Genomic DNA, 25,042 nt, shown 5'->3' on the forward strand with positions numbered 1-25,042 from the left:
AAGGGTGTTGCTGGGATAAAAGGAATAGAGTAAATTTGAATGATTTTCATGCTTGTATTGATATCTTTCCAATGTTTTATGTCTTGGGTAATATAGCTTGTTTTTCTTTGTTTAATAAGGGCTAAGTTCTCCACCTCACACCTCCGGTAGCGGAGTTCCCGATGAGGTGGGCGCCAATTTGTTTTTGATGCTCTGGCCTCCTGCTGGGGTCGGGATTGAAATCCGCACCCGCCAGTGGGAGGATGCAATCCGCTTAACGGGCCAGGCACCATATTCTCCAGGCCCACATGATTCTCCAATCCTCCTCTGGGCTGGGAATCATGAGGGCGAGAATTACTACTGGTTCTGATAAACGTGGCCCTGACGTGGTGAGCCAAGGGGATAACTCTTCAAGTGATTGCCTCCAAAGTCCATCCGAGGGCCATCCTCCCCCACCACAATGGAAGATTTGCCATCCCACCAAACACCCCCACCACACCAGAGACCCCCTAAATAAAGAGACAGCCCCCCAAGACCCATCATATAAAGAGACTCCCTCAGAAAGCCCCTGAATAGACACCCTCCAGAAACCCGCTAATTAAGGATATAAGGATAGCCACCCCCTCCCCCCCCCCCCCCCCCCCAAAGCCCCTCTGCCCTCCACCACCACCAACCCAGAAGAGATACCACACTCCGGAAACCTAGTTGAGTCAACGCTCAATGCAGTTTAGAATAATGAGCAGATCTTATTAAAACATGAAAGATTCTGAGGGGTCCTGATAGGGTAGATGCTGATCGGATGTTCCTCTCATTGAGGAATCTAGAACTGGGATGCGCCGTTTCTAAATAAGCATCTCCCACTTAAGACAGATATAGAGGATTTTTTTCCCTCAGAGTATTAGTCTCTCTAATTGTCTTCCACAGGGAGCAGGGGAAGGCCAGGTTACTGAATATATTCAACGGCGAGTTAAAGATTTTTGACAGGGACGGGGTCAAGGGTTATGCGGTAGACAGGGAAATGAAGTTAAGGCCAAAATCAGATCAAATAATCTTACTGAATGGTGAAGCAGGCTAAATGGATCAAATGGCCTACTCCTGCTCCTATTTCTTAGCATCTTATAATCAAATAATGCACAAAATGCCTAATCTTGACATAATTTGTATAGGGTGTTTTGGTTGATGAAAAAAAAATGGTGTTTAATTTTTTTGTTCTTTAAGAACATACGATATATGTGAGGTATGCCCTACGACCCCTCAAGCCTACGTTCTCATTCAATATCGTAGTTAATCTTCTACCACAACGTTATGCTCACACCTCATCCCTATATTCATTGATTCTGACTGCCCAAAATATCTATTCACCTCATCCTGAGTATATTCAATTTTTTGTGGTCTTCTGCAAATATTCCAAAGTATAAATGTAAACTGGGATAAAAGAGAAAGATTTAAACCTGGGCGGGGATTCTCCCCTACCTGGCGGGGTGGGGGGCCCCGGCGTAGCGGAGTGGCGCCAACCACTCCAGTGTCGGGCCTCCCCAAAGGTGCGGAATTCTCCGCACCTTTAGGGGCTAGGCCCGCGCCGGAGTGGTTTCCGCTCCGCCGGCCGGCGCCAAAACCAGCGCCAACGGCCTTTGCCGCCCGCCGCCGGGGCTGGCCGAAAGACCTTCGCCGGTCTGCGCATGCGCCGGTGCGTTAGTGGCCGCTGACGTCACCACCGACGCATGTGCGGTGGGGGGGTTTCTTCCGTCTCCGGGGCGTGATTCCCGCTCCCGCCGATTCCCGGGTAGCAGAGAATTCCGGCCACGTCGGGGACAGAATTTACGCCGGCCGCGGGCGATACCCCGACCCTGCGGGGGGGTCGGAGAATTCCGCCCCTGGTCTCTGAAAACCATGCCCAGAACTTGTAACACGGTGGGTATTTAACAGAATAAAACTGAACATATGTAATATCTATTATGATGTGCTTGAATAAAATCATTGAAACCTTATTGAATGGCTAGTTACTCAGGTACGCCCTTCCTCCACACCAAAAGATATAGCCCCATTTGTTAAGCAAGGAAAAAATATAATTTAGCTCAAAACCTTTCAAAAATATTGTAAGAACCAGTACCCTTTTATTTTTATCTCATTAAAAAAGCATCTGGCTTGCTGTGTCAGCTCTTGCTGATCTCAGATCTCTGCCAACACCACTCTATAACCAGCTGCTATGAGATGCACAAGATTTGCCCAAAGGCAACTAGTTCTCCAATTTTCACTATAGGTAAGTGCTTGTTCCAATTCAGCACCAACTCTCATGGGCATGATTGCTTTGGGGAACTACAGATGGATATAAGTAAGACTATACTACAGAAATTTTATGAATTAAATGATTGGATGGTTTTCTGCAGTTTACAGAAAGTGTACACTATAATAAGTGTTCATTGTCTAATCAACGCAAATACTATGACTAATTGGCGGGGTGAACTGGATTCGCAAGTACTGCTAGAAAGCTCTGCCTGTAATTTCCACAGGATGAGTTCTGTTCTGAACCATAATGTAGTGAAGGCCTGGTTGCCAAACAGAAGCCAGTAAACTCTTCAAAGAAAGATGGGAGAAAGAACAAAAGGCAGTCAAGGAGTTGCACAAGCTATTCTTCGTATACTTTGCAACCATCAATTAGTGTTAGTCTAGAAGCAGATCATTTAACTGCATTCATTGCCCAAGACATTGATACGGCAATGAAACAAGGAGAAATATGTTTTCCAAAAAATATTAAGCTCAGTACTTGAATAGAGATGTGCATCACCAGCTTTTGAGTGGATTTCTCTTTCCAATCTACTCACTGGGCGTGATTCTCCGCAAATGCGGAGAGTCGTAAAGGCTGCCTTGAAACTGGCCGTGTTTCACGGCAGCCTCCGCGCCCCCTCCCAGGACCCGATTCTCCCCCCCGGGCGGGGCTAGCAGCGCGGCCCCGTGAAGCGCGGCATCGCGGGCTTAGCGACCGTCGTCACTGGTGAAGTCCTCCCATGTCTGTTTCAATCATTCTTGTCCCTCTAACTAACTCTGCTGTCCATTATTAAATAATGTTGTTTATACCAATTTGTAACTTAACCCTGCTAATGATTGTTCAGGAATGTGGCTAGTTCAGCTAAAAGCCATTTTGTATCTTTTAGTATTGCTAGCTCAGCTAACGGCCATTTTGTGTCCTTTCTGATATTAGTAATGCTTAGGTTTTAAAATCACAAGCATTGTTTATACGCTATCTATTCCTACAAACTGGCACTTATACAGGCATCTAAGCCAATGGGTACCTTTTGTCTAAAAACCTTCTTTCTGAATCTGACTTCAACAATCTCCCCTTTCGGTCAGGGGCTGACCCCCAGCCCCCGAAACCGAACCCGTAAACATTAATGTACAGGATAGTTTTGTTTCGCCCAGTATTCCCTGCCTCATGGTGCTGCAGTCACGTGATTTGAGGAATATCGGTCGGTTATGTCAATTGAAATTGGTCCGAATTAGTTTTCTGCCCAACTGTGTCATATCTCATAAGGCCTTAGCAGTGGCCATAACCCTCTTACGTTGCCAGTATTTTTTTGCACGATCAGCAAACCATGGTGCCCCATGCCAGGATTAGTAGCAATTGCAATCCCACAGTTATGTGCAAAATGATTCTAATCCAAGGGTGTATTCAATCCCCAGTCCCACACTCTCTGCCGTCAACTTTCACTCTGAAGTACTTCCTTTGTGTCCTGTTCCAGAGCATGGATTTTTGTTTGTAACTGTGGAAAAGCTCAACTGAGTGACCGACCTCACGGCTTCGCTCCCTCAGAGTTTCTGCAAGATGTGGGATGGGGGGCCATCTTTGGTTCTTTATAATCCTAACTCGAATGATCCTTGCTAGGCCTATAGTGGTGGGCCTAAGAGGAACAAAAGTTAGGTTGGGGGATCGTGCGTAACAGACCATTGTAGCGATAGGAAGTTACGGTGGTGGACACGCATGTTTATTTCATTTTCCTCCGTCACCTTAATGTGCATACGAGCAGGTGTAATCTCTAAGACACAACCATGCGTTCTGATGAACCGGGGACACACTGTTGTTTGCACTCACCCACCCTCCAGCTGTGGACATTTCCCCGGTGCTGGTGCCCAACCCCTGGGTGTTTGGATCTTGGTTGCTGCGTGTGTGGTGTTGCCTCCTGCAATGTTCAGGCACAGTATCTAGGCATCACGGTCGGATTGGGATGTTGGACAATGACTCCCATATGCTAAGTGGCCCACCCACCCATGGGTTGTGTGAAGTGCTCACTTAACCATGATTGTCAATTCCCTATTAGCAATAGTCTTCAGCCACATGGCCAGAGGCCTTGGCAGTAAGTGGGAATTATGGACGATTGGTGGGGCAGGAACGGGGTTGCTCTCGGAATGGGTCCATATGATCCAGGGATCGACATGATGGTGCCATGTGCGGTTGTCCCCACCCCCATCCTACGATGGCAGCCCACTCCTGGGGAGGATCCCCCATCCTCAGCCCGGTTTCCCCCCCCCCCCCCCAAGCCGGGGTCCCCTACCCCCGCCGAGCACTTTGGTGGCAAGCCCAGTGCCCCCTGGCTCTTTGTGAGCAAAAATGGCTATTCACCTCCTTGGCTCACCGCAGACGTCTTGTGCCCGGTTCACGTTTTTCAAAAGGAGTACTAATCGGCACCAGCGTGACTACTTGCTGGGGTGGCCGACGAATCACGGGAGGCCGTTGGATATGAGATGGCTCCCTTTAATTGTATGGAAATAGAGCTTAAGTGGTGATAATTGGCTTCTCGTCACGCGAGATCCCGATTTCGCCAAAGAGAGTTGGCCGGTTGCATCGGCAACTGTCTGGCACATGGCGCGCTCTCATTTTCAGCCTCTCCCGCTATTGACCGGCTTCATTTTGCTTAAGTGAGAACGCAATAAGGCCGGAGAATCAAGTCCTTTGTCTTTTAATCATTAGCACAAACACAAGAATGTAAAAGGTCTGAATTAGCCCATGTTTGTAAAGCCCAAAACAAAATGTCGACTGTTTGATGTAATTCCACGATTGTTGAGCAAAGTTTACTCAATCAAAGTGTACTAATAATCACACAATAAACTTAAGATAATCAGTTGAGCTCATTACATGATTTATTTCTGCTTGCTAGAGGAGACATATATTCATTCATAAGAACCTGAACTCTGCAAACAAAAAGTATATGTTCCAGACTTACATCTCTTTTTTGAATTATCAGGTTCTTGAGGAGTTAAAGATCCCTACAGCAATGTCTCAACCAACCAGAGTTGACGTGCCAACCAATTGACCCCCTTCTCTCCTGTAGTATAACTTGTGATCATTTGAAATTTTGCACTCTTGTGTTTGCCCTGATGAATGCAAAACAAAAACATGTCTCTCTTTTCAGCAAAATTAGAGTAATCTCTTGTGAACCCTGCTATCAGCCTAGTGAATCCATTTTGGATTTTATTCATTGTTCCAACAGCTTTATATCACAAAATGGCCAAAATTGCACAAGGTACTCAACAATGAACTAACCAGACCATTGTTGGATGGTAAATTCCATGCACCAATATATAAATCCAGAATCTCCTTTGTCCTTCCTCTCAGGTTCACCTTGCCATCCTGCTTTAAACATTCGATATGTTGTCCTGCTCCTTCGTTCCACTGAGAAGTTTACTATTTCTAAGTAATTTCTATTCTTTGTTCATTCTCCTCCCCCACCCCTGCAGCACCCCGCTTCTCCTCCAACAACAAAATATGCTTGCTTACATTTATCCACGCTGCTGTTTTTGCCACATATCTCTGAACTCCCTTGCACTGTCTGTTTTCCTGCAGTCTCCAACATCCTTTCTCACAGCTTGCCAGTTTGATAGCATCAGCCAGAAATGATATCATTCCTTCTGTGTGTGCCTGAATTGTCTATGTACAAAGAGCACAGAGCTTCCAACACAGATTTGATGTGAACTACCAATCTGGACAAACATTAATTTAGCCTTAGTTTCGCATTATATCCTTCCAGCATTATTCTACCCCACCATTACTTTACTGCTAATATTATGGGCTTAATTTTCAGAACCTGCCTTTTGTGAGTTCATTTTCACATGTTTCTGAAAAACATGTGCTGAGTTCAGTTTGTCAATTTCCTTAAATAATTTGAGCAGGTTAGGATGACCTCCCATTTATAAATCTGTTTTGACATTCATATTTTCAAATGGGACATTTTTGAGACAAATATGAAACTGACCCTCATTAATTACTCAGGTGCAACTGACCTGCTAATAATGTGGAGATGCCGGTGTTGGACTGGGGTGAGCACAGTAAGAAGTCTTACAACACTAGGTTAAAGTCCAACATGTTTGTTTCAAATCACTAGCTTTCGGAGCACTGCTCCTTCCTCAGGACCTGAGGAAGGAGCAGTGCTCCGAAGGTAGTGATTTGAAACAAACATGTTGGACTTTAACCTGGTGTTGTAAGACTTCTTACTGACCTGCTAATAGGCAGGCTTTTAGACTCGCTACATACAGGTTCATGGGCTAACGATGTAATCTAATGCTCAGGCATCAAATCTTGCCGTTTAGTGAGACAACATAAAATGATTGACATATTCCATAGAATGGTGCAGAAAAGTCAATAGTACCATCTCCGATTTAACCACAAAATATCCTCAATAATTAGTTCCGATTCCTCTTTTTGCAGATCAAAGAAAGGGATATCTCAAAACTGTCAATTAACACATAGTGCTCTGGCTTTCATTCTCTACTATAGGGGATGGAACTTACTCACAACGTTAGAGTTGTATCATAAAACAGACTCCTATTTACTCATGGTAGCCCTTTAATCTTATTCAATTGATTGTTGCTGCTATTAATTCCCAAAATGGCAATTCATCAATTTTTTTAAAAGTCTGAAATGTTTTCTGAAACGGATGTGAACTTTAAATTTAGCTATTGCCTTGTCCCTAAATCAGAGTTTAGGGAAGGTTATCTATGCTCAGAGTGGATACGTCACAAACGATTTATGTTCCAGGTTTCTTAGGGAAGCGGGGGTGGAAGGGCTTGCCATAATCTTCCTTAGATACAGGGAGGTGGCAGTGAACTGGAGAGTGGCCAATGTGACACCCTTATTCAAGAAAGGTTAAGGACATTTGTAGTAACTACAGTTAAACATTATTAGTGGATGGGGAAGTAGAATCAATAATCAGGGGAAAAAATCAACAAACACTCAGAGAAGTTTGAGTTAATTAAAGAAACACATCACAGATTTGTAAAAGGCAGACAATGCTTGACTAATCTAAACAAATGTTTTGATGAGCTACCAGAGAAGTTCATGAAGAAAAAGTAATATGTTCAACACTTAGAATCCACATAGAAACAAAGTATCATATAAAAGGCCAGTTAATAAAAGTGAGGCTCATGGAGCAGGAGAGTCAGTGTCAGCTTGTATATAAAATTGGATATAAAACAAGGAGCCATGGTAAATGATTGTTTCTCAGAAAAGAGGATGGCAGACAGTGGTGCAATATATGACTTGCAGATCGGAATACAGAGAGTAAAATTTCAAAATTTGCCGATAATACCAGACTTGGAGATACGGCAGTGAGGATGATACTAATCAATGGCAATGTGACAGAATGGGTAGACAAGTGACAGATGAAATTTAATACAGAGAAATGTGAGGTGATGCATTTGAGCAGAAAGGATAAGGAGAAGCAATATAGGTGGAAAGTAACAGTTCTGAAGAAAGTACAGGGACAGGGGGATGTGTGGGCTTGTGTGTATAGATCCCTGAAGTTGGGAGGAACTTTGAGCTTTGCAGATCGAGGTATAAGTACAAAAGTGGGAAAAATATGCTGAAATTTTACAAAGCTGTAGTTCGGCCACACTTGGAGTATTGCATCGGGTTCTGGTCACTGGGCATCAGAAAGGATGTGAGTGCCCTTGAGAGGTGCAAAGGAGATTTACTAGAATAGTGACAGACATAAGAAATTGTAGCAACAAAGTTAAGTTGAAGAAGGTGCAGCAAAGGATATTTGATGGAGGTCTGCAAGATTATGACATTTGATAGAGAGTACAAGATTAAGCAATAAAATGCTGGCCTAGCCTTTGACGCCCACATCCTGTCAGAATTTCTAAGCTGGTAACAACCTTGCACTTGCTGCCATGAGCTTGGTGGAAGCGGAGACAATGAACAATTACAAAAAGAAACTCAGGGGGCACTTGAGGAGAATAGACATGCAGGACAAAAGATGGTTCTACAGAGAGTGGCATGGACTCTCGAGGCTGAATGATCTTCTTCTGTGCCACCATAATTCTATGACATACAAATCTTGTTAGGCTGGGCTTCAATATGCATTAGTTTCCCAAAATTTGAATTAAAGTCAGTTTAGACTGCAGAGGTATTTCATTCACTCAAAGTAATTTCATATTAAAACAAAGGCAGAAACTGCATCGCTTTAAAAAAATAAACATTTATACTAAAACAATTAACTAAAATCAAGTTTTGTTCATCTAATAACAGCATTAATAGCACCTAGAATATTAAAAACAATCAAGTTAGCTGTTTTCATAGTTAATTATTTCAACAGTACAGTTTTACTATTTTTTGTTCACATTAAACTACCTGGACACTGAATGAAAGCCCATTCATTGTTTTTCTCTTTTGGACAAAGATCCGTATCAAGTATCATTTCTTGGGTATTCTTCGCAGATTTCATTGGTCCCCTTGAAGAGCCTTCTATGCATTGTCCCTTTCCTGTATTAGTGGGGTCATTGCACCAACCACAACCAGGGTGTTCCAAACATTGTCTACATGTACGAAGTCCAGAACAATTTTGAGCTACACACAAAGAAAAATACAGGGAAAATGATCAAACGTGAACTTAAATTAAAAAATCACAGACACAGCATTTAGATGTAATTAAATATAATGCTGACAAATGGTAAATTCAAGCATTTTATCAACTCAGCGGGAGTGAAGTTTAAAGTGAAATGGTTACACAATAAATGTTTATCAAATTATTGGCATTTTGTGCAATTTTCGTAAATTCTTTTTTTTTTACTGACAGCATGCCTTATCTCAGAGTATTCCTTTCCATTATCATTCCACAATAGATCTCTTCATTTTCAATGTAGTCAGGAGATCTTTCAGATATCAATAATGTACACACAATCCTCCAGTTACATTTCTCATTAAATGCACTCTTAAGAATAGGAAATTCAATTGAACTTTCCCCATTATTAGCTTTGGTGTCAATATTCATTCTCACACTATACATCACATAAACAGTTGGAGTTTAGAAAGCCAGCTTTAATAAAAAACCATTAGATTTCAGATTTTGATGGAAAACATATGTGGACAAATAATGCTAAACCAACCTGAGCAACAAAACAAAAACAGCTAAATTTACAACCATGGAAACAAATAGTGGTGGTTAATTTGGAGATAGATGCAGATTTTCAAAGTGATTGCATCAGATATCATTGTGTTCATTGCAAAGAATAAAATAATCTAAGGAGCTAAAAGTGACATAGTAGATAATTTCAAGTAGTACAGATCTGCTATCAGACACCACTGTTTTGAAGTGAATGGTCTTCCAATTGCAGGAAATTGGCATTGCAATTGACTGTTTGTACTCAGATACAATTACTTATATTTAAGCAACAGTAAATGAACCATCCTCAACTTCTGATCTGCTTTGGCAGATTCAATAAGTAGTTATCTAATCAAGACACCATGTCATCAAGTCAATTTGGCTTTTTATTATGTCATGCTCTGTTTGAATTACTGCTATTAATTAACTAACTGGGCGTTCCAGTGTTCAAAACATGTGTCGATGATTGTGTATTTTAAAGTATTAATCCAGCACAATCCTGCTATATTATTAAATACCACAAATGCTGAAAGCACCAACATCTTTACAAAGTGAGGCATTAGTTTATCTTTGTCAGTAAAACAAGCCCAGAATTTGTTGGAGTTGACTATCTTGTGAAGAGTTTGGCTTTTTTCCCTTCATCCTTCAGCTCCAATTAATGCTGCTAATTACTGGAGTTAGATTTAGTGGAAGTGCAAAGCCAACAGAACCGTGGTGACAACTTAACTCTTTAAACAACTACATTTAAGGACGATAATGGTGAGAAAGCTCAGGTAGCTCTGGTTAAAAAAAAGTGGGCGGGATTCTCCGATCCTCCACGCCAAAATCGCGTTCAGCGCTGGGGCGGAGAACGGGGCATCAGACCCACGACTGGGTCCGACGCCTTCCCGCGGCGATTCTCCGCCAGCAGCTGGCCGAGTTCACGTCGGCGTGCTTCACTCATGGTTCCATCCAGCGGGAACTTGGAGTGGCAGCTGTGGACCCAGTCCATGGCTGCCCTAATGGGAGGGTGGAGGATTCTAGAAAAAAGTCCAAAGTGATATGCGCCTGTTTTCTCGCGGGCATGGGGAAATAGCCCCATTTTCAGAGAATTGCGCAGGAAAATGTGTATTTCAGAACATGTCTCCTTCCCAGGAATCAAAAGTTCTTTAATTCATGAAATTTATAAACCGAAGGCAACTCCAGCCTGCACGCAAACATGAGGGGCAGTATTGAACTAAATGGGAACAAAGTCCCATAGCAAGTGTATTTGATTGTGTGTTTCCCAGTGCTCACAGTGTCAAGAAACACAGCGCTATAAAATGGCACTTGTGTTATATAGGGGTCCTCAGCGGGGAACGCATGCCGAGGCCGCACATACCCCCATTTGGCTCACCGAGGAGCTCCGCTTGCCAGAACTCCTCTGTTTAGCAAGAGATCGGGATGCCGTGTAACGACCCTGATCCCCCCCCCCCCACCCCCCCCCCCCCAAGCCCAAAGCACTATGGAAGTGTCCCCTGAGCCCCCACTCACCCTCAAACACCTGCACCTGATACGCCTGGCCAGACTGCCACTGCGCAGAAAATGCCAGTTTGTCACCTTGGCAGTGCCAATCTGGAACCCTGGCAGTGTCCCTGACACTCAGATGGCACTCACAGGGTACCAGGCTGACAGTGTACAAAGGAGCCTCCGATCCCCTGGGACATCCCCACGAGTGCCATTCCATTTGTGGAGACCAGAAATGGATGGCGCTCGCTCGAGGTGTCTGAGGCGAAGGAGTACCTCTCTCCTCAGGTACTTCGGGAATCTGCACATTAAAGTGAGAATAGTTGTCTCACGTTAATTATGGAAATTCGTTAAATGGTGATACAATTGGCGGGATTTACATCGCAACGTCTCATGAGATCGCATTAGATCTCATTAGGCATTGCAAGCCAGGTAGATCCCGGGAGTGGGGTGTCCTGGCTGCTGTCGGCCACACTGCGCTGAAGCGAGCTGATTTTCGGGTGCAGCATAGCCACGAAATTGTGCCCTAGGTTTAGTCCAGCAATTCACTTAACGAGGCCTCACGGGTTTCCCGCCCCGAATGCCAGCTCGCCAGCTGATTTGCCGGAACCGCGCTCACCAGCATCCCGCTAACAAGGTCAAGCAGCTGTTAGGCTGCACTTGCTCAGCCAGCTCGCAACAATGGCGCAGAGGAAACCGGCCCAAAGATTTGGGGATGCTAACCTGAGGAAACTCCTGGACACGGTGGAAGCCAGGAGGGATGTCCTCATCCCCCCAGGGGCCCGGAGGGTGAGCGCTGCCTGGGATGAGCAGTCAGCACTGTGACCAGGGCAATGTGACCAGGAGCACTGCCCTCCTGTGTCGGAAGAAGGTCAATGACCTACACAGGGCAGCCAGGGTGAGTAGACACCAACATCCCACCCTCAAAACCCCCCAAGGGAGCATCCCCCTAGGCGGCCCCCAACCCTCTCTCCATCCCCGTCCCCCTTCAGCAGTCCCTCCACCCATCCGTCCAACCCTCCCTCCATCCCAACCCTCCCTTCACCACCCCCCCCACCCCCAAACTGTGAACCACGCATGTGGCTAACGATGCCCTCTCTGTGTCCGCTCAGGAAAAGCTCTCCCGGTTCGATCCCAGCCCCGGGTCACTGTCTGTGTGGAGTTTGCACATTCTCCCCATGTCTGCGTGGGTCCCACCTCCACAACCTTAAGATGTGCAGGGTAGGTGGATTAGCCATGCTAAATTGCCCTTTGATTGGAAAAAAATAGAATTGGGTACTCTAAATTAATTTCTCAAAAAGTTCTAAAACAATGTTCAAGAGAAAAGTAAAAGTAAGTAAAAGTAAAACAAAGTCACCACAGTCCCAGGTGACCATAATCTGCTTTCCCCTTTGAGGGGGAGAGCTGACTGGTGGTGATTTAACCTGAGGATCACCACATCTATGGCGGTGGGCAAGGTTGAGAAGCAGGCCTTCATGAATAACCTCAGTTGGTTCAGGAATTGAATCTGCGCACGCTTTTGCTCTCGCTCTGCATCACAAACCAGATGTCCAGCCAACTGATCTAAACCGACCAAGATAACTGTCCAAGATAACTGTGCAATGAATGTTTACAACTTTTTTCTAAATTGTAATTGCAGAAAATGCCATATGTACTGGCCATTTTTCTAACTCTTACAAGATTCAAGGTTACATGTCATTTTAGAACTGTCACAATGAAAGTCATTTTAGGCGCGAGGGAAAAATAGAAAATCTAAAAGATAAGAAATCTACAACATAAGGTCATTTTTATGTCACATCACTGTGTTGGCATGTGACACGTCAGCAATGTTCCCTGTCACTGCAGTACTTATTACAAAAGATCTGTCTTTTGATGACGAAAAGGTTTTCAACATTAATCTTTTCAAAATATACTTTGAATGAAAAGTTTTCGAAAGGCATTCACTCTTCACAAAGCATGAACATGCAGTTTGCCACGATGATTTATTTAACAACCTGTCTGAGTTAAATTTCAATTAAGTGTTTGAAAAAAAGGTCACCTAGTGGCCATCAAATTAGTGTTCTACCAATTTATTCATAGATTGTTTAAATCTATAATCAATAGCCACACTGCACTTGTTTACTAATTTCTTATAGATAGTACACTGAATCAGATTATAGGCAAGGTTGGGAGTGAACTGAAACTCTTGTACCCTTTACATCCATATTTAGTGTGGCTTTTGGGGAGAAAGATGTGCGTGCTTCTTTGCCTGCAGAATGTGTGGACAATTCAGAGAACAGTAGCAAGCTTTTGCGGTTTTAAATTAAGAGGGTTGTTTAATCATACATTCACCCAGAGCAGGCTAGGGCGGCTAATTCAAACTCCCGTTGACCCAGAGTCACAACACAATTGAGTTAACCAATTATTCGCAGAAAAATACCCAAAGTCTTTGGCCCTTAGCTGCCCAATAATTACAGTCAGCAGGTATGTAAGTTTAAACACAATTACTTTTTATTTATAACAAGGGCTATAATCAAATATGCAGCAAATACAACTGGTTAACTATCATCTAGTTCCTAATTCCCCACTTTAACTCACCCCCACCACCCTCCACACGCACACACATCGAAGAACCACAGAGGGAAAAAGAGGGGTTAAAATAATAAGTAAAAGGGAAAAGAGTCTTTGCTCCAGATGGTTGTTTTTAAGCAGACCTTTCTTCAAAGTAAGCTTTCAGCTCCAGGTCTCTGTTTGCAGCCTGTAATGGTTTCACTGTAGATTCAGTCATTTAGGTTCTCTGTAGGTTCAGGAATACATCAAATCACAGCCTTTCTGGAGAGAGAGAGGAGAGGGAGCAGATCTTTGTCCCTGTGTCCAGGTCTCAACTCAGCCTTCCTTAGGTCTCCGGAAATCATTCCACTCTGGCAGGATCCAATCTCCACCTGTTACCGAGCAGAATATGGCCTTTCGTCTAAATCAATGACCACCATACAGCCAATCAGACCAAGTCGCACTCCATCTGTCAGGTATCACAAAGTCTGGGTGTTGCTGACCAAAGCTAGCAGCACCACATATTATGTTGTAACTTCTTGAATTCCTCATTCTCTCTGTTGCTTGACTTAAAGATACATGTCCATGAAGCATCCACAGATTGAACATGATAATGGCAAGAATAGAAAAAGGGGAAATAAGAGAATGAACAGGAAGGACCCTTACAACATGCAGACTTGGCGCGCGCACACACACAAACACACATAAACACATGTTCAAGAAATTGATATACTTAGAGAGGCTAGTGTAATTCTACAAGTTGCAAACAGAAGAACAGTTCATAGTTCCCGTGTCCGGCTCATTGTAGGAGAACAGTCGCTGCAGGCCTGGTAAAGAAAGGAGACTTCTCCACTCTTAAATTCAAATTTAGATGAGTTCAACTGTCAGGATGGTTGCAGGATTCTCTCAAAGAGATGAATGTTCAGCAGGTTACGAATTGAGGTATTTGTGGTTTTCGTATTGGGAGTCCAATTTCTTTACAGATGAAATAGAATCCAGAATTCCTGTAGTACAGAAGAAGGCCATTCAGCCCATCAAGTCTGTACTGACCCTCCGAAAGAGCACTCTATTTGGCCCACTCTCCCGCCCTCTCCCAGTAACCCCGCACAATCTACCTAACCTGCACATATTTTGACACTAAGAGGCAATTTAGCATGGCTAATCCACCTAACCTGCACAAATTTGGACTGTGGGAGGAATCTGGAGCACAGGGTGGAAACAAAGGCGGACACGGGATAATGTACAAGCTCCACACAGTCGGCCAAGGCCAGAATCAAACTGGGTTCCTGGCGCTGTGAGGCAGCAGTTCTAACCATCATGCCACCGTGCCATGGACTTGAAGTTAGGAATCAAGCTGGGAGGCTTAAGATATAGCAGCCTTCAAGTTCTTCAAGGCAAAGATGACGCAGCCTTTTCCTGCAGCTGATGATTCTTGTGTCTAGGCTGTCTGCAGACTGCCTAGGTCATTAGGTAATAAAGGATTATGATGTTAGAGGCTAGTTTTTGACGCAAGATTAATTGCTGTTGTGCTCCCAGAATGGTTTAAAGCTGAAAGCCAGGGGGGGGGGTGCCACACCCACTTGTGGATAACACGTTTTTCTGAAGTGCTCCTTTTGTTGAATTTCAAACCTGGAGTTCTAGAACTCCATTGATTATGAGTTTGGAGTAGACTACACATGATAGATGATGTGAATCCATCAGAGGGCTGCTGTGTGGGTATGTCCATTCAAAGAGCAGTATCACACTGTTTCAAATGGTAACTTTACAGAAGCTTGATGTAGTCTGTGTTGACCCTAGTCACCAGACGCCCCGCAGCCATCTCAGCTTCCTGGTTAGCCTCCACTGAAAAAATTACAAGATAGTGCTCAAAGCTACCATAAGAGCACGTACCATGATGAAAATGAGGACATGTCTTAAATTGGCATTGCACAGCATACATTAGCTATGATTATCACCTAAACTTTGAATCAAAAATTAACTCAAAGGTTCAAACAACAGAAAATTAAGGCACTAGATCATTAATTTAATACAGAAATAAGCTCCTCAGACATGTGTGTCAGAATTATTAAATATAATGATTACAGAAATATCAAAAGTGTATAGCTTACATGAAATCGTAAAACACTGATGTCTTAGGGGGAGTGTTTGCTTGGGAGATGGCCAAAGATGTGCCTCAGTGATTGAGGCACAGATAATTATATTTTTAAAGAGAAGATGTCGACTATTTTAAGTGGAGGGCAAAACTCAACTATAGGGGAAAGCAGGATAGTGGGTTTGGTTTTATCTTGCCCCAAAATGTGCCGGCACACACAAAATTAGAATAAATTTCTCAGTGTAAAATATTGGGATTCTTAACTTAACATTGTGGTTGCATTCCTGAAAAATGTATGAAAAATGTAAAACACGTCAAGTAAATCAGATTTTCTCAAATGTGAAATCTCTAGCTCTTTTGGATATTTCTCATCGAAAAAAAATGAAAATATTCAAGTGAAATACTGCATATTCTTAAGTTCATACATTGCTAAATGAAATAACGCTTAAAATAGAATAGACTTATAAACATGAAAGAAATATAAATGTAAAGAATTACACCCTCCAGTCGCCTGGTTTCTGCATGACTGAGCTCCATCTAGTGGCAGAAGAGTGTGTCTGTGCTAACCAGCTCTTGTTGGTGATGGCAGACTTGGGGTGGGGAGCGGAGGAACTCCAGAGACTTTAACGCAAAGAGGTAGGGGCGGATGCAGGTGAAAATTGTGGAGGGCAATACCAGGAGGGACCAGCGCAAGTTGTGGAAACTGACCGAGATTGCCACCTGCAGTGCATCGTCAACATGTGGGATGCAAAGGCCACTGAACAGGAGCATTCTGACAAATGACACTTTAGCAAACTTTGCAACATCATAATAATATATGTTCCCCATTTATCTCAGTGACGTTATAACAAAATAACATTGACTTTCAACGTGGGGAATTACTGCACCTTTATAAGGATTAGGAATCCTGATTTTTTTTTTTTTGCTCTACAGTCATAAGGTGCTTTGAAATTCCATATTCACACAAGGAGTTTTGGTTTTTTTTTTAGTAGACATTTGAAAGAAACATAGCCAATGTTAGAAAATCATTCACATAGACATGGACCAAGACATTAGTCCACTTCAGTTTCATTCAGAGTTAACATCCTGCTGGGTAGCATATAATAAAATTATTGGGATCAAAATTAACTTCTGTTGAATGCTTTGCTGGAAAACAACTTCAAAAATGGTATTCAGATATCGCTTTATGGTAGCAAATGAATTGTGGTAATCTACAATAATATCAAGTCAACATAATAGAATTATTTTGTCAACCATGGGAATACAGGTAAAGTAAATAACTTCTGAGCCCATTCTGTTGTGAACTATTGGCTTTGGATCAAAAGGTATCTATATTTATCTTTGATGTTGTTTCAGAAAATAAGCAGATTCAGTGTTCAGATTTTAACTCAAAAAAACTTACAAATTGTCAATTTGTAAACATGAAAAGCTAAAATTTTGTGAAACTAAGAATCACATTTGCTGTATTTTCTCGTGCCAATTTTATCCTCACCTTTCCTAAACAGGTTAGCTCTTTGCTATCGGGCAATTATATATTGTTAATTTACCATCACAGTTGGGTGTGATCTAGTTCTCGGACAATATCTGGACACACATGCTTCCAGCACAGGTTATTGGATCACTCCCAAGTGGCAACCTGGTCAATTGTATCTGCACTGAGAGGACGGAGAGGCCAATCATTGTATCCCACGATGAGATCATCTACATTACTTCATTAATTAATGAATTTGCTGAGTAATCAGGAGATGCCTTGTGAACCAGTTTTTAAAAAAATAATCAAATACTTACAAAGACAGCTCACTGTCTGCCACTCCATGCACTGTCCATATGGGAAAGAAATTACGTATGTATTGGAATCCACACAACGCTTTGCACTGCTGCACCACATGCATTCCACATTCTGGCTTGTGCAATTTGAACAAGTAGTTCTGAGGGAGCAAGGAGTCTTGCATGGTCTAGCACTCTGATTTGGACTGACTGCGAAAGAAAACAGTGATTTAAAATTACTCAGAATCATAGAATTTTACAGCACAGAGACCCTTCAGCCCATTGTATCTGTGCCGGCGATCAAGTACCCATCTACTTTAATCCAATTTTCCAGCTCTTGGGCTGTAGCCTTTAATGCTGTGGTGTTTCAAGTGCTCATCTGAGTGCTTCTTAACAATAATAACTTAACAATAATTATAGCACTTTTCAGTTAAATATCAATTGCATGCACATTAATATGACATGATCCTTTGTTGCAAAAGCTTTCTGCAGTTACATAAATGGTTTGAATTTTTACTGTAATCATATTATACATGGTAAGAGTCTTACAACACCAGGTTAAAGTCTAACAGATTTGTTTCGAATCAGTAGCTTTCGGAGCGCAGCTCCCTCATCAGGTGAGTGACCTGATGAAAAAGCAGCGCTCCGAAAGCTAGTGATTTGAAACAAACCTGTTAGACTTTAACCTGGTGTTGTAAGACTTCTTACAGTGCCCACCCCAGCCAACTTAATGGAAAATTCTAGCAGACTGAACCCTGAACCATAAACATATATTCTGAAAGTAGGAACTTGCAGAAGAGCTGTTGAGTAACATCTTGTATTTTAATGATTGCCTGGTAACTGGTTAACCTGACATTAAATTTTATAAGTTTGCAATATAATTAAACAGCTTGAAAAAAAATCTACTGATTGCAGAGGAATCCGAATGTAGCAGCACTTATACAAATAAAAATATATTGTCTGGAGAGCCAGCAATAAAAACTTGAAACTTTATTCAATATAGTTAAAAATTGTCAAAGTTATCAGGTAGAAATACCATGCATCTGTTGAACATTAAAACTTAAATATGCTTTCCTTTGCTTTTGAAGGTTCAAATTTAAACCAGTTTGACAGAGCATTAAATCTTTTGTTCAAGAAGGCAGCTCACCACCACCTCCCGATTAGGGACGGGCAAAAAATGCTGGTCTAGCCAACAACATCTGCTTCCCATGAATGACTGAAAAACGATTGTGTGGCCTGGCAAAGCAACTAAATATCTGCACAAGATAGTAATTTTCAAGAAAATTAAGCCAATTTGTGTTTATTGATGTACTAAGTAAAATTTATAAATTAAGGACACTCAGAAGGCTTCCATCTCTTTTTTGCAAAATGGTTACTGTATGTACAGTAAATTGGATGAACCAAATATCTCAGGCTATATCTCCTGAAGTGCTAGTCTTTTTTAGCCCTCACCTAGGATTGTGGATAATTTTGGAAGCTTATCATGAGGAAGAAATTTCAGTTCATTTTCCGTTATTTGTGATTCCCAGTTTATTGCCGTCATTTTTCCACTGGGAAGGGAAGAAAGGACATAAGCATGGAATCTGGTAAGTTGGCAGCCTGCACAGAGCAAGCTGGCTACTGTAGGACTAGGAGATCCTGGGCGGGATTCTCCAATAATGGGGCTTTCAACGGCCCCTAACCGGCGCGGCGGGAATCCCTCAGGCGCCCGAGTATCAGCGGGGGAGAATTGGGAAGCCAGCGTCGGTGCGGCGCGGAGTCGGAGAATCCCAGCCCTCACCCAGGTCTCTGTCCAGCTACTACTCCCTCTGTACATTGCAGCGGCTTAGAGCATTGAAGGTTGTCTGTAATGTGTAATTGGCAGTGTCCATAGTTTCAGGTGCAGTTTTTCTCTTTTACAATGGAAGAAATTTGTGGCTGCCAGTAAGTGTCAGTTTTTGATCGTCTCCTTCTGTACAACATTCTTCGAAAGCAGGCATTAAACCAAGTTCCAGTTCGCCGGTTCAGGGGGGCTTAAAAGTTCACCACCCAGTTTAAAGAATAGAAGAGCTCTTTTATGTTCTGGACAACATTCATTACTCAACTAGCACCACTAAAAGCAGATTAGCTGGTCATTCCTCGTATTGGTGTTTGCAGCTTCTTGGTGCACATCTGATTGTTAAAGTTGTCTACAAAACAAAAGTCACTTAATTGGCTGTGAACTGCTGTAGGATGTCCTGAGAATATGAAAGGCGTTGCATAAACGTGTGTCCTTCTTTGTTGTAGATTATCATCATTGCTCATGGTTAGAATGTTGATTTGTTGTTTTTATTGAACAGTTGGAATAGGAAAAACTACTGCATTATTCTGCTAAAATGAAATTGTCTCCTTTTAAACCACAAAATCAAAACATTTGGTAAAAACAGACTAAAGGGGAGGCACAGTGGCACAGTAGTTAGCACTGCTGCCTCACAGCGCCAGAGATCTGTGTGCGATTCCGACCTCGGGTGACTGTCTGTGTACAGTTTGCACATTCTTCCCCTGTCTGCGTGGGTTTCCTCCGAGTGTTCCGGTTTCCTCCCACAGTCCAAAGATGTGCAGGATAGATGGATTGGCCATGCTAAATTGCCCCCAGATGAGGTTACAGGAATAGGGTAGAGATTGGGCCGAGGCAGGGTGCTCTTTCAGACAGTCGGTATAGACGTGATGGGCTGAATGGCCTACTTCTGCACTGTAGGGATTCTATGATGAAGCGTTATGTTCCTTGGTGCAGGAAATTCTATGTCAGCTCATGAGTTTCACACTGCAGCTCGAAGGAGCTAACATTTTAAGTCTGTGAACTCAGCAGACTGTTCTAGACTACTTCTTTCAAGCATGGTTTGAAAACCTTATTTAAAATACTGAAGGCGTGATTGGTAAATTTACAAGTTACAGGCATCATGACTATAATGTTTGAGTCAGTTTCTCTGCAGATATTTCATTTACTACATTTTGGTTTCTGAATAATTTTGCCACAAAGTCAATGGTTGCAAGAAATCTGTTTAGAATAATTTTGTTTAATTTTTCCAGTACTTTTGTGTTGCAGAGGGCGCGATTTAAGTTTCTAAGTGTGGTAGCGAGCAGCAACTGCCACGATCTTCCCAATGCTCGACCCGGCGAGGCCATCACCAGTATCAAATGTTAATTGATCCACTTCACAAGGCCCCACGGGCTTCCCTCCGCAAATTATAGTCTTGCCAGCTGATTTGCCAGGACCGCGCCAGCCAGCTCCCCACTGAGGAGGAGCAGCACATAAACTGCAGAGCAAACCCCACACAGTTCAAGGAGACCAGCCCCACAATTCGGGGATGCCAACCTGGCCAGATAGTTGGACGCGGTCGAGACCAGACAGGACTCCTTGTTCCCCCGAGGAGCTCGAAGGGTCAGCCACAGGGCAGCCTATCGTCTGGGAGGAAGTGGCAGTGGCCTTGAGCTCTGGGACCAAGACCAGCACCCAGTGCCGTCAACGATCTCATAGGTAGTTGGCACGGGCTCCCTGGCACCCAGCACCGTACCGTGCCCTGGCCCACCCATGTCCATCAGTGTCGCCTACGCTGCCCGCTCCCAATCTCCCCACATACTCCCCATTCCCCCTCTATACTACCCATCCCCACGATAAACCCGGCGAGAAACAAAGCGTATAGCTCACGGTGCCTCCTTTGTGTTCCCGTAGGAGAAGTTGGCCCACGACAGACGGGAGAGAGCCCAGATGGGGGGTTCGGAGTCCTCACCCACTACGAGGAACAAGCCTTGGAGGTCACAGGGGTGGCATTGGTCACTGATGATGAGATTGGCGTATGGCGCAGAGGTAAGAGTCCACCAACCCCCACCCAGATGACCTGTCACACGTGAGTTGTTCATGACAAACAGACTGACCAATCCCTCCCACTGACCCCATGTCCATTCTCCTGCAGGATCTCCATCCGACCGTGCCAGCCCATCCGGTGTAGTTACAGGGGCATGCGAGCCCCTGCCTGCCTGTCCGACCGACCACCCATAACTCCCACTGACTGTAGAGGCCTCTGGCCGTGTGGCTGAAGGCTATTGCTAATAGGGAATTGGCAATCAAAGTTAATTGAGCACTTCATACCTCCAAAGCGGATTCCTGTGGGTAGGCGTGCCACTTAGCATGTTGGAGTTATTGCCTGGCATACCAATCAGACCGTGATGGCTGGACACTGTGCATAAACACTGCAGGGACCAGCACCACGGGCATAGCAGCCAAAATCCCAGGGATATTTCCGCGACCTTGGGTGGGTGTGTGCACCTGTGAGGGGACCAGCACCCAGTCCAGACACCGAGTGGGTATCTGGGACGAAAACACTGAAATTACTCAAAACGCAATTAGATGTCATTGGGAGAGTTAATGGGCTTGAATGGACAACTGGCATCTTCTCATCCTTGACAATTCTTACATTTAAACAGATTCAGTGTCCAAGATCCTTAGATAAATAGTTTATGGATTTGATTGTTGCAATATTCATGCCAACATGAAGGAAAATATTTCCATATATGACAGCCACCGGATCTACACGAACACACACAATGTATACACTGCTGCACAAAGTAATCACTACTTAATATGAATGGACAATTTGGCGGGTACATCAAACAAATCCTGTGTTTTAGATATTTTCAATGTCAACTGTCTAATTATGATTCAAAAATGTATTTCCAATTTCCTATGGACAAAGTGGCAATGTTATTAAATTAGGACAAAATTAGAGTTGGAATGGTGCATTGTCAGTGAGAAAGCTTTGAAAAAATAGTTCAAAGTTTTGAAGTGTAAGTCTGCCCTCTAGAGTACAAAATGAAGCTTTAAATGTTAGTCCAATATATTGTTGAAAGCATATCAGGCACGTTACAATTTGTCATGATTTTGGTCCTCATGAGCACTTTCTGAAGAATCTCCAAAACAGATTGTCACATCTTTCAGGTAAATTTTGGTTCTGCCAGGCCCACTCAGCTCCTGACCTCATTCCAGCCATATAAATACTGTGACTGCAAGAGCATGTCAGAGGATGGGAATCCAGCAGACACTAACTCACGTCCTGACTTCCCAAATCTTGTCCACTCTCCACATGCACAAGTGTAATTGAATATGTTCCACTTGCCTGAATGAGCGTAGCGAAAACAGCACTCAAGAAACTTGATATAATCCAGGGCCAAGCAGCCTGTTTGATTGGCACCCCATCCACAACCTTAAAAATTCACTCCCTCCACCACTGACATAGTGGCAGCAGTGTATACCATTTAGAAGATGCACTGCAGAAATTCACAAAGGTTCCTTCGACAGCAACTTCCAAACGTGTGATCTCTACCTTCTAGAAGGACATGAGCAGCAGATGCTTGGGAATACCACCACCTACAAGTTCCCCTCCAAGTCACACACCATTGTGACTTGTAACTATATTGCCATTCCCTCACTGTCGCTGGGTCAAAATACTGGAAATCCCTTCCGAACAACACTGGGTATCCGACAACGGTTCAAGAAGACAGCTCACCATTGTCTTCTCAAAGGAAATTAGGGATGGGCAATAAATACTGGCTAGCCAGCAATGACTACATCCCATGAAAGAATAAAATTACAGAAACTCCAAAGTTCTAATTTGTAATCTTTTGACTTGAGAAAATATGAAACTATTACACAGTAAAAGCAACCATGGAATCTTCAAAACTAACCCTGACCCAAATTGAGTATAATCATCTCAAATGGCACCAAATTCTACATGAAATTATACAACAGCACAGTATGTGTCCCAAGTGCTACCGGTGACATCGGAGACCAAAAGAAATTAAGAAAAGATTGGGGCAGGGCAGCACGGTGGCCTAGTGGTTAGCACAGCTGTCTCACGGCGCTGAGGTCCCAGGTTCGATCCCGGCTCTGGGTCACTGTCCGTGTGGAGTTTGCACATTCTCCCCGTGTCTGCGTGGGTTTCACCCCCACAACCCAAAAATGTGCAGAGTAGGTGGATTGGCCACACTAAATTGCCCCTTAATTGGAAAAAATAATTGGGTAATCTAAATTTATAAAATAAAAAAAAATTAAAATAAAAAAAAAAGAAATGATTGGGGGAATAGCGGGGTGACTGGTAGGAAAATCATAGAGGTAGGTGTAGAGAATGCTTTTGAAAGAGGGATGGAGTCAGTAAGGCAGAAGCTTGTGGAGAATGTTCTTGCATGCAGGCGGAAAAGCCTGGGCTCTACAGATGAAAATAGAGTGAGGAAAAACAAGACTCGTAAAGAGGCGAATAAGAGAGTAGAGGCCTTATACAGGAACACAGTGAGAGTAATGACATTTCAGGGATAAGATAAAATGAGGCGCTTGGGAGATTTGTAAATGGAGTCAAGATTTTTGAAATGGATACATGGGTAGAGAAGTAGCCAGTGATAATTTGACAGTGCGAAATAGAAATTTAGACAAGTTATATTTTTCTTTTTTCTTTCACAGCATGTGGGCATTGCAGGCCATGCTAGAACTCATCGCCCAACCCAAGGTAAGTGGGACCTTCTTTGACCGCTGCAGTCCTTATTGTGTAGGCACACCCACAGTGCTGTTAGGAAAGGAGTTCTAGGATTTTGGCCCAGTGACAGTGAAGGAAGAGTGGCACACTTCCAAGTTGGATGGTGTGTGGCTTGAAGGGGACCTTGCAAGTGCCTGTGTTCCTATATCTCTGCTGTCCTTGTTGCTCTAGGTGGTGGAGGTCATGTATTTGGAGAGTACTGTCAAAGGAGCATTATGCAGTGCATCTTCTACATTGAACACACTGCTGCCACTGCATGTCACTGGTGGAGGGAGTGAATATTAAAGGTGGTGGATGGGGTGCCAATCAAGGCGACTATTTTGTTCTGAATGGTGTCAAATTTCTTGAGTATTGTTGGAGCTGCACTCATCCAGGCAAGTGGAGAGTATGTCATCACACTCCTGACTTGCATCTTATAGATGGTGAACAAGCTTGAGGGGAGTGATGAGACAAGCAACTTACCGTAGAATTGCCAGCCTCTGAGCTGCTCTTGCAGCCGCGGTATTGCTATTTTATTTATTGTTTCACAAGATCTGGGCGCCATTGACAAGGCCAGTATTTATTGTCTATCACTAATTATCCTTGCAAAGGTGCATGTGAGCCATCTCCTTGAACTGCTGTAGTCCATGTGGTGTAGGTACACCCACAGTGCTGTTAGAGAGGGTACGCCAGGCGTTTGGCCCAGCAACAGTGAAGGAACAGTGATATAGTTCCAAGCCAGGATGGCGCATGGCTTGGAGCAGTACTTGCAGATTATGGTGGTTCCATGTATCAGCTGCCATTATCCTTCTAGGGAGTTGATGTTGAGGGGTTGGAAGCTGCTGTCAATGCAATCTTGGTCGAGTTGCTACAGTGCATTATGTAGATGGTACTTCTGTCACTGTGCATTGCTGATGGAGGGAGTGGTTGTTGAAGGTGGTGAATGGGGTGCCAATCAAATGGACTGCTTTGTCTTGGATGGTGTCGAGCCTCAAGTGTTGTTGGAGCTGCACTCATCTGGGCAAGTGCAGAGCATTCATCACATTCCTGACTAAAGTGAAGAAGTGAGTTACTCTTTGCAAAATACCTAGCCTCTGACCTGCTCTTGTACCCACGGTGTTTAAATGGCTGATCTAGTTCTGTTTCTGGTTAATGGTAAACCCCCCAGGATGTTGACAGTGGGAGATTCAGTGATGGTAATGCCAACTGTCATAGGGAAATGATCAGATTCTCTCCTTGTTAGCGATAGTCAATTTGTGTGGCCCTATTATTACTTGCCACTTGTCAGCCAAAGCCTA

The 25,042-nt window shown here is 43.5% G+C and overlaps 1 protein-coding gene across 3 annotated transcripts in view; it reads right to left on the bottom strand.

The window, feature by feature from the left end:
• atrnl1b (attractin-like 1b) overlaps positions 1-25,042 on the bottom strand; it is a 1,095,064-nt gene that overhangs the window by 763,181 nt on the left and 306,841 nt on the right. Inside the window, exons 17-18 of one of the 3 annotated variants that reach the window (XM_038774130.1) lie at positions 17,245-17,433; positions 8,600-8,815 (exon numbers count right to left, since the gene is read on the bottom strand). In XM_038774130.1, the coding sequence (XP_038630058.1) occupies positions 8,600-8,815; positions 17,245-17,433 (405 nt within the window). Of the gene's footprint in view, positions 1-8,599; positions 8,816-13,402; positions 13,933-13,985; positions 14,369-17,244; positions 17,434-25,042 lie in introns of those variants that run through there. The other 2 variants (XM_038774131.1, XM_038774132.1) reach the window with 2 other exon arrangements.

Source organism: Scyliorhinus canicula, chromosome 16 (genome assembly GCF_902713615.1).
Source record: "Scyliorhinus canicula chromosome 16, sScyCan1.1, whole genome shotgun sequence".
NCBI classification, from domain to species: domain Eukaryota; kingdom Metazoa; phylum Chordata; class Chondrichthyes; order Carcharhiniformes; family Scyliorhinidae; genus Scyliorhinus; species Scyliorhinus canicula.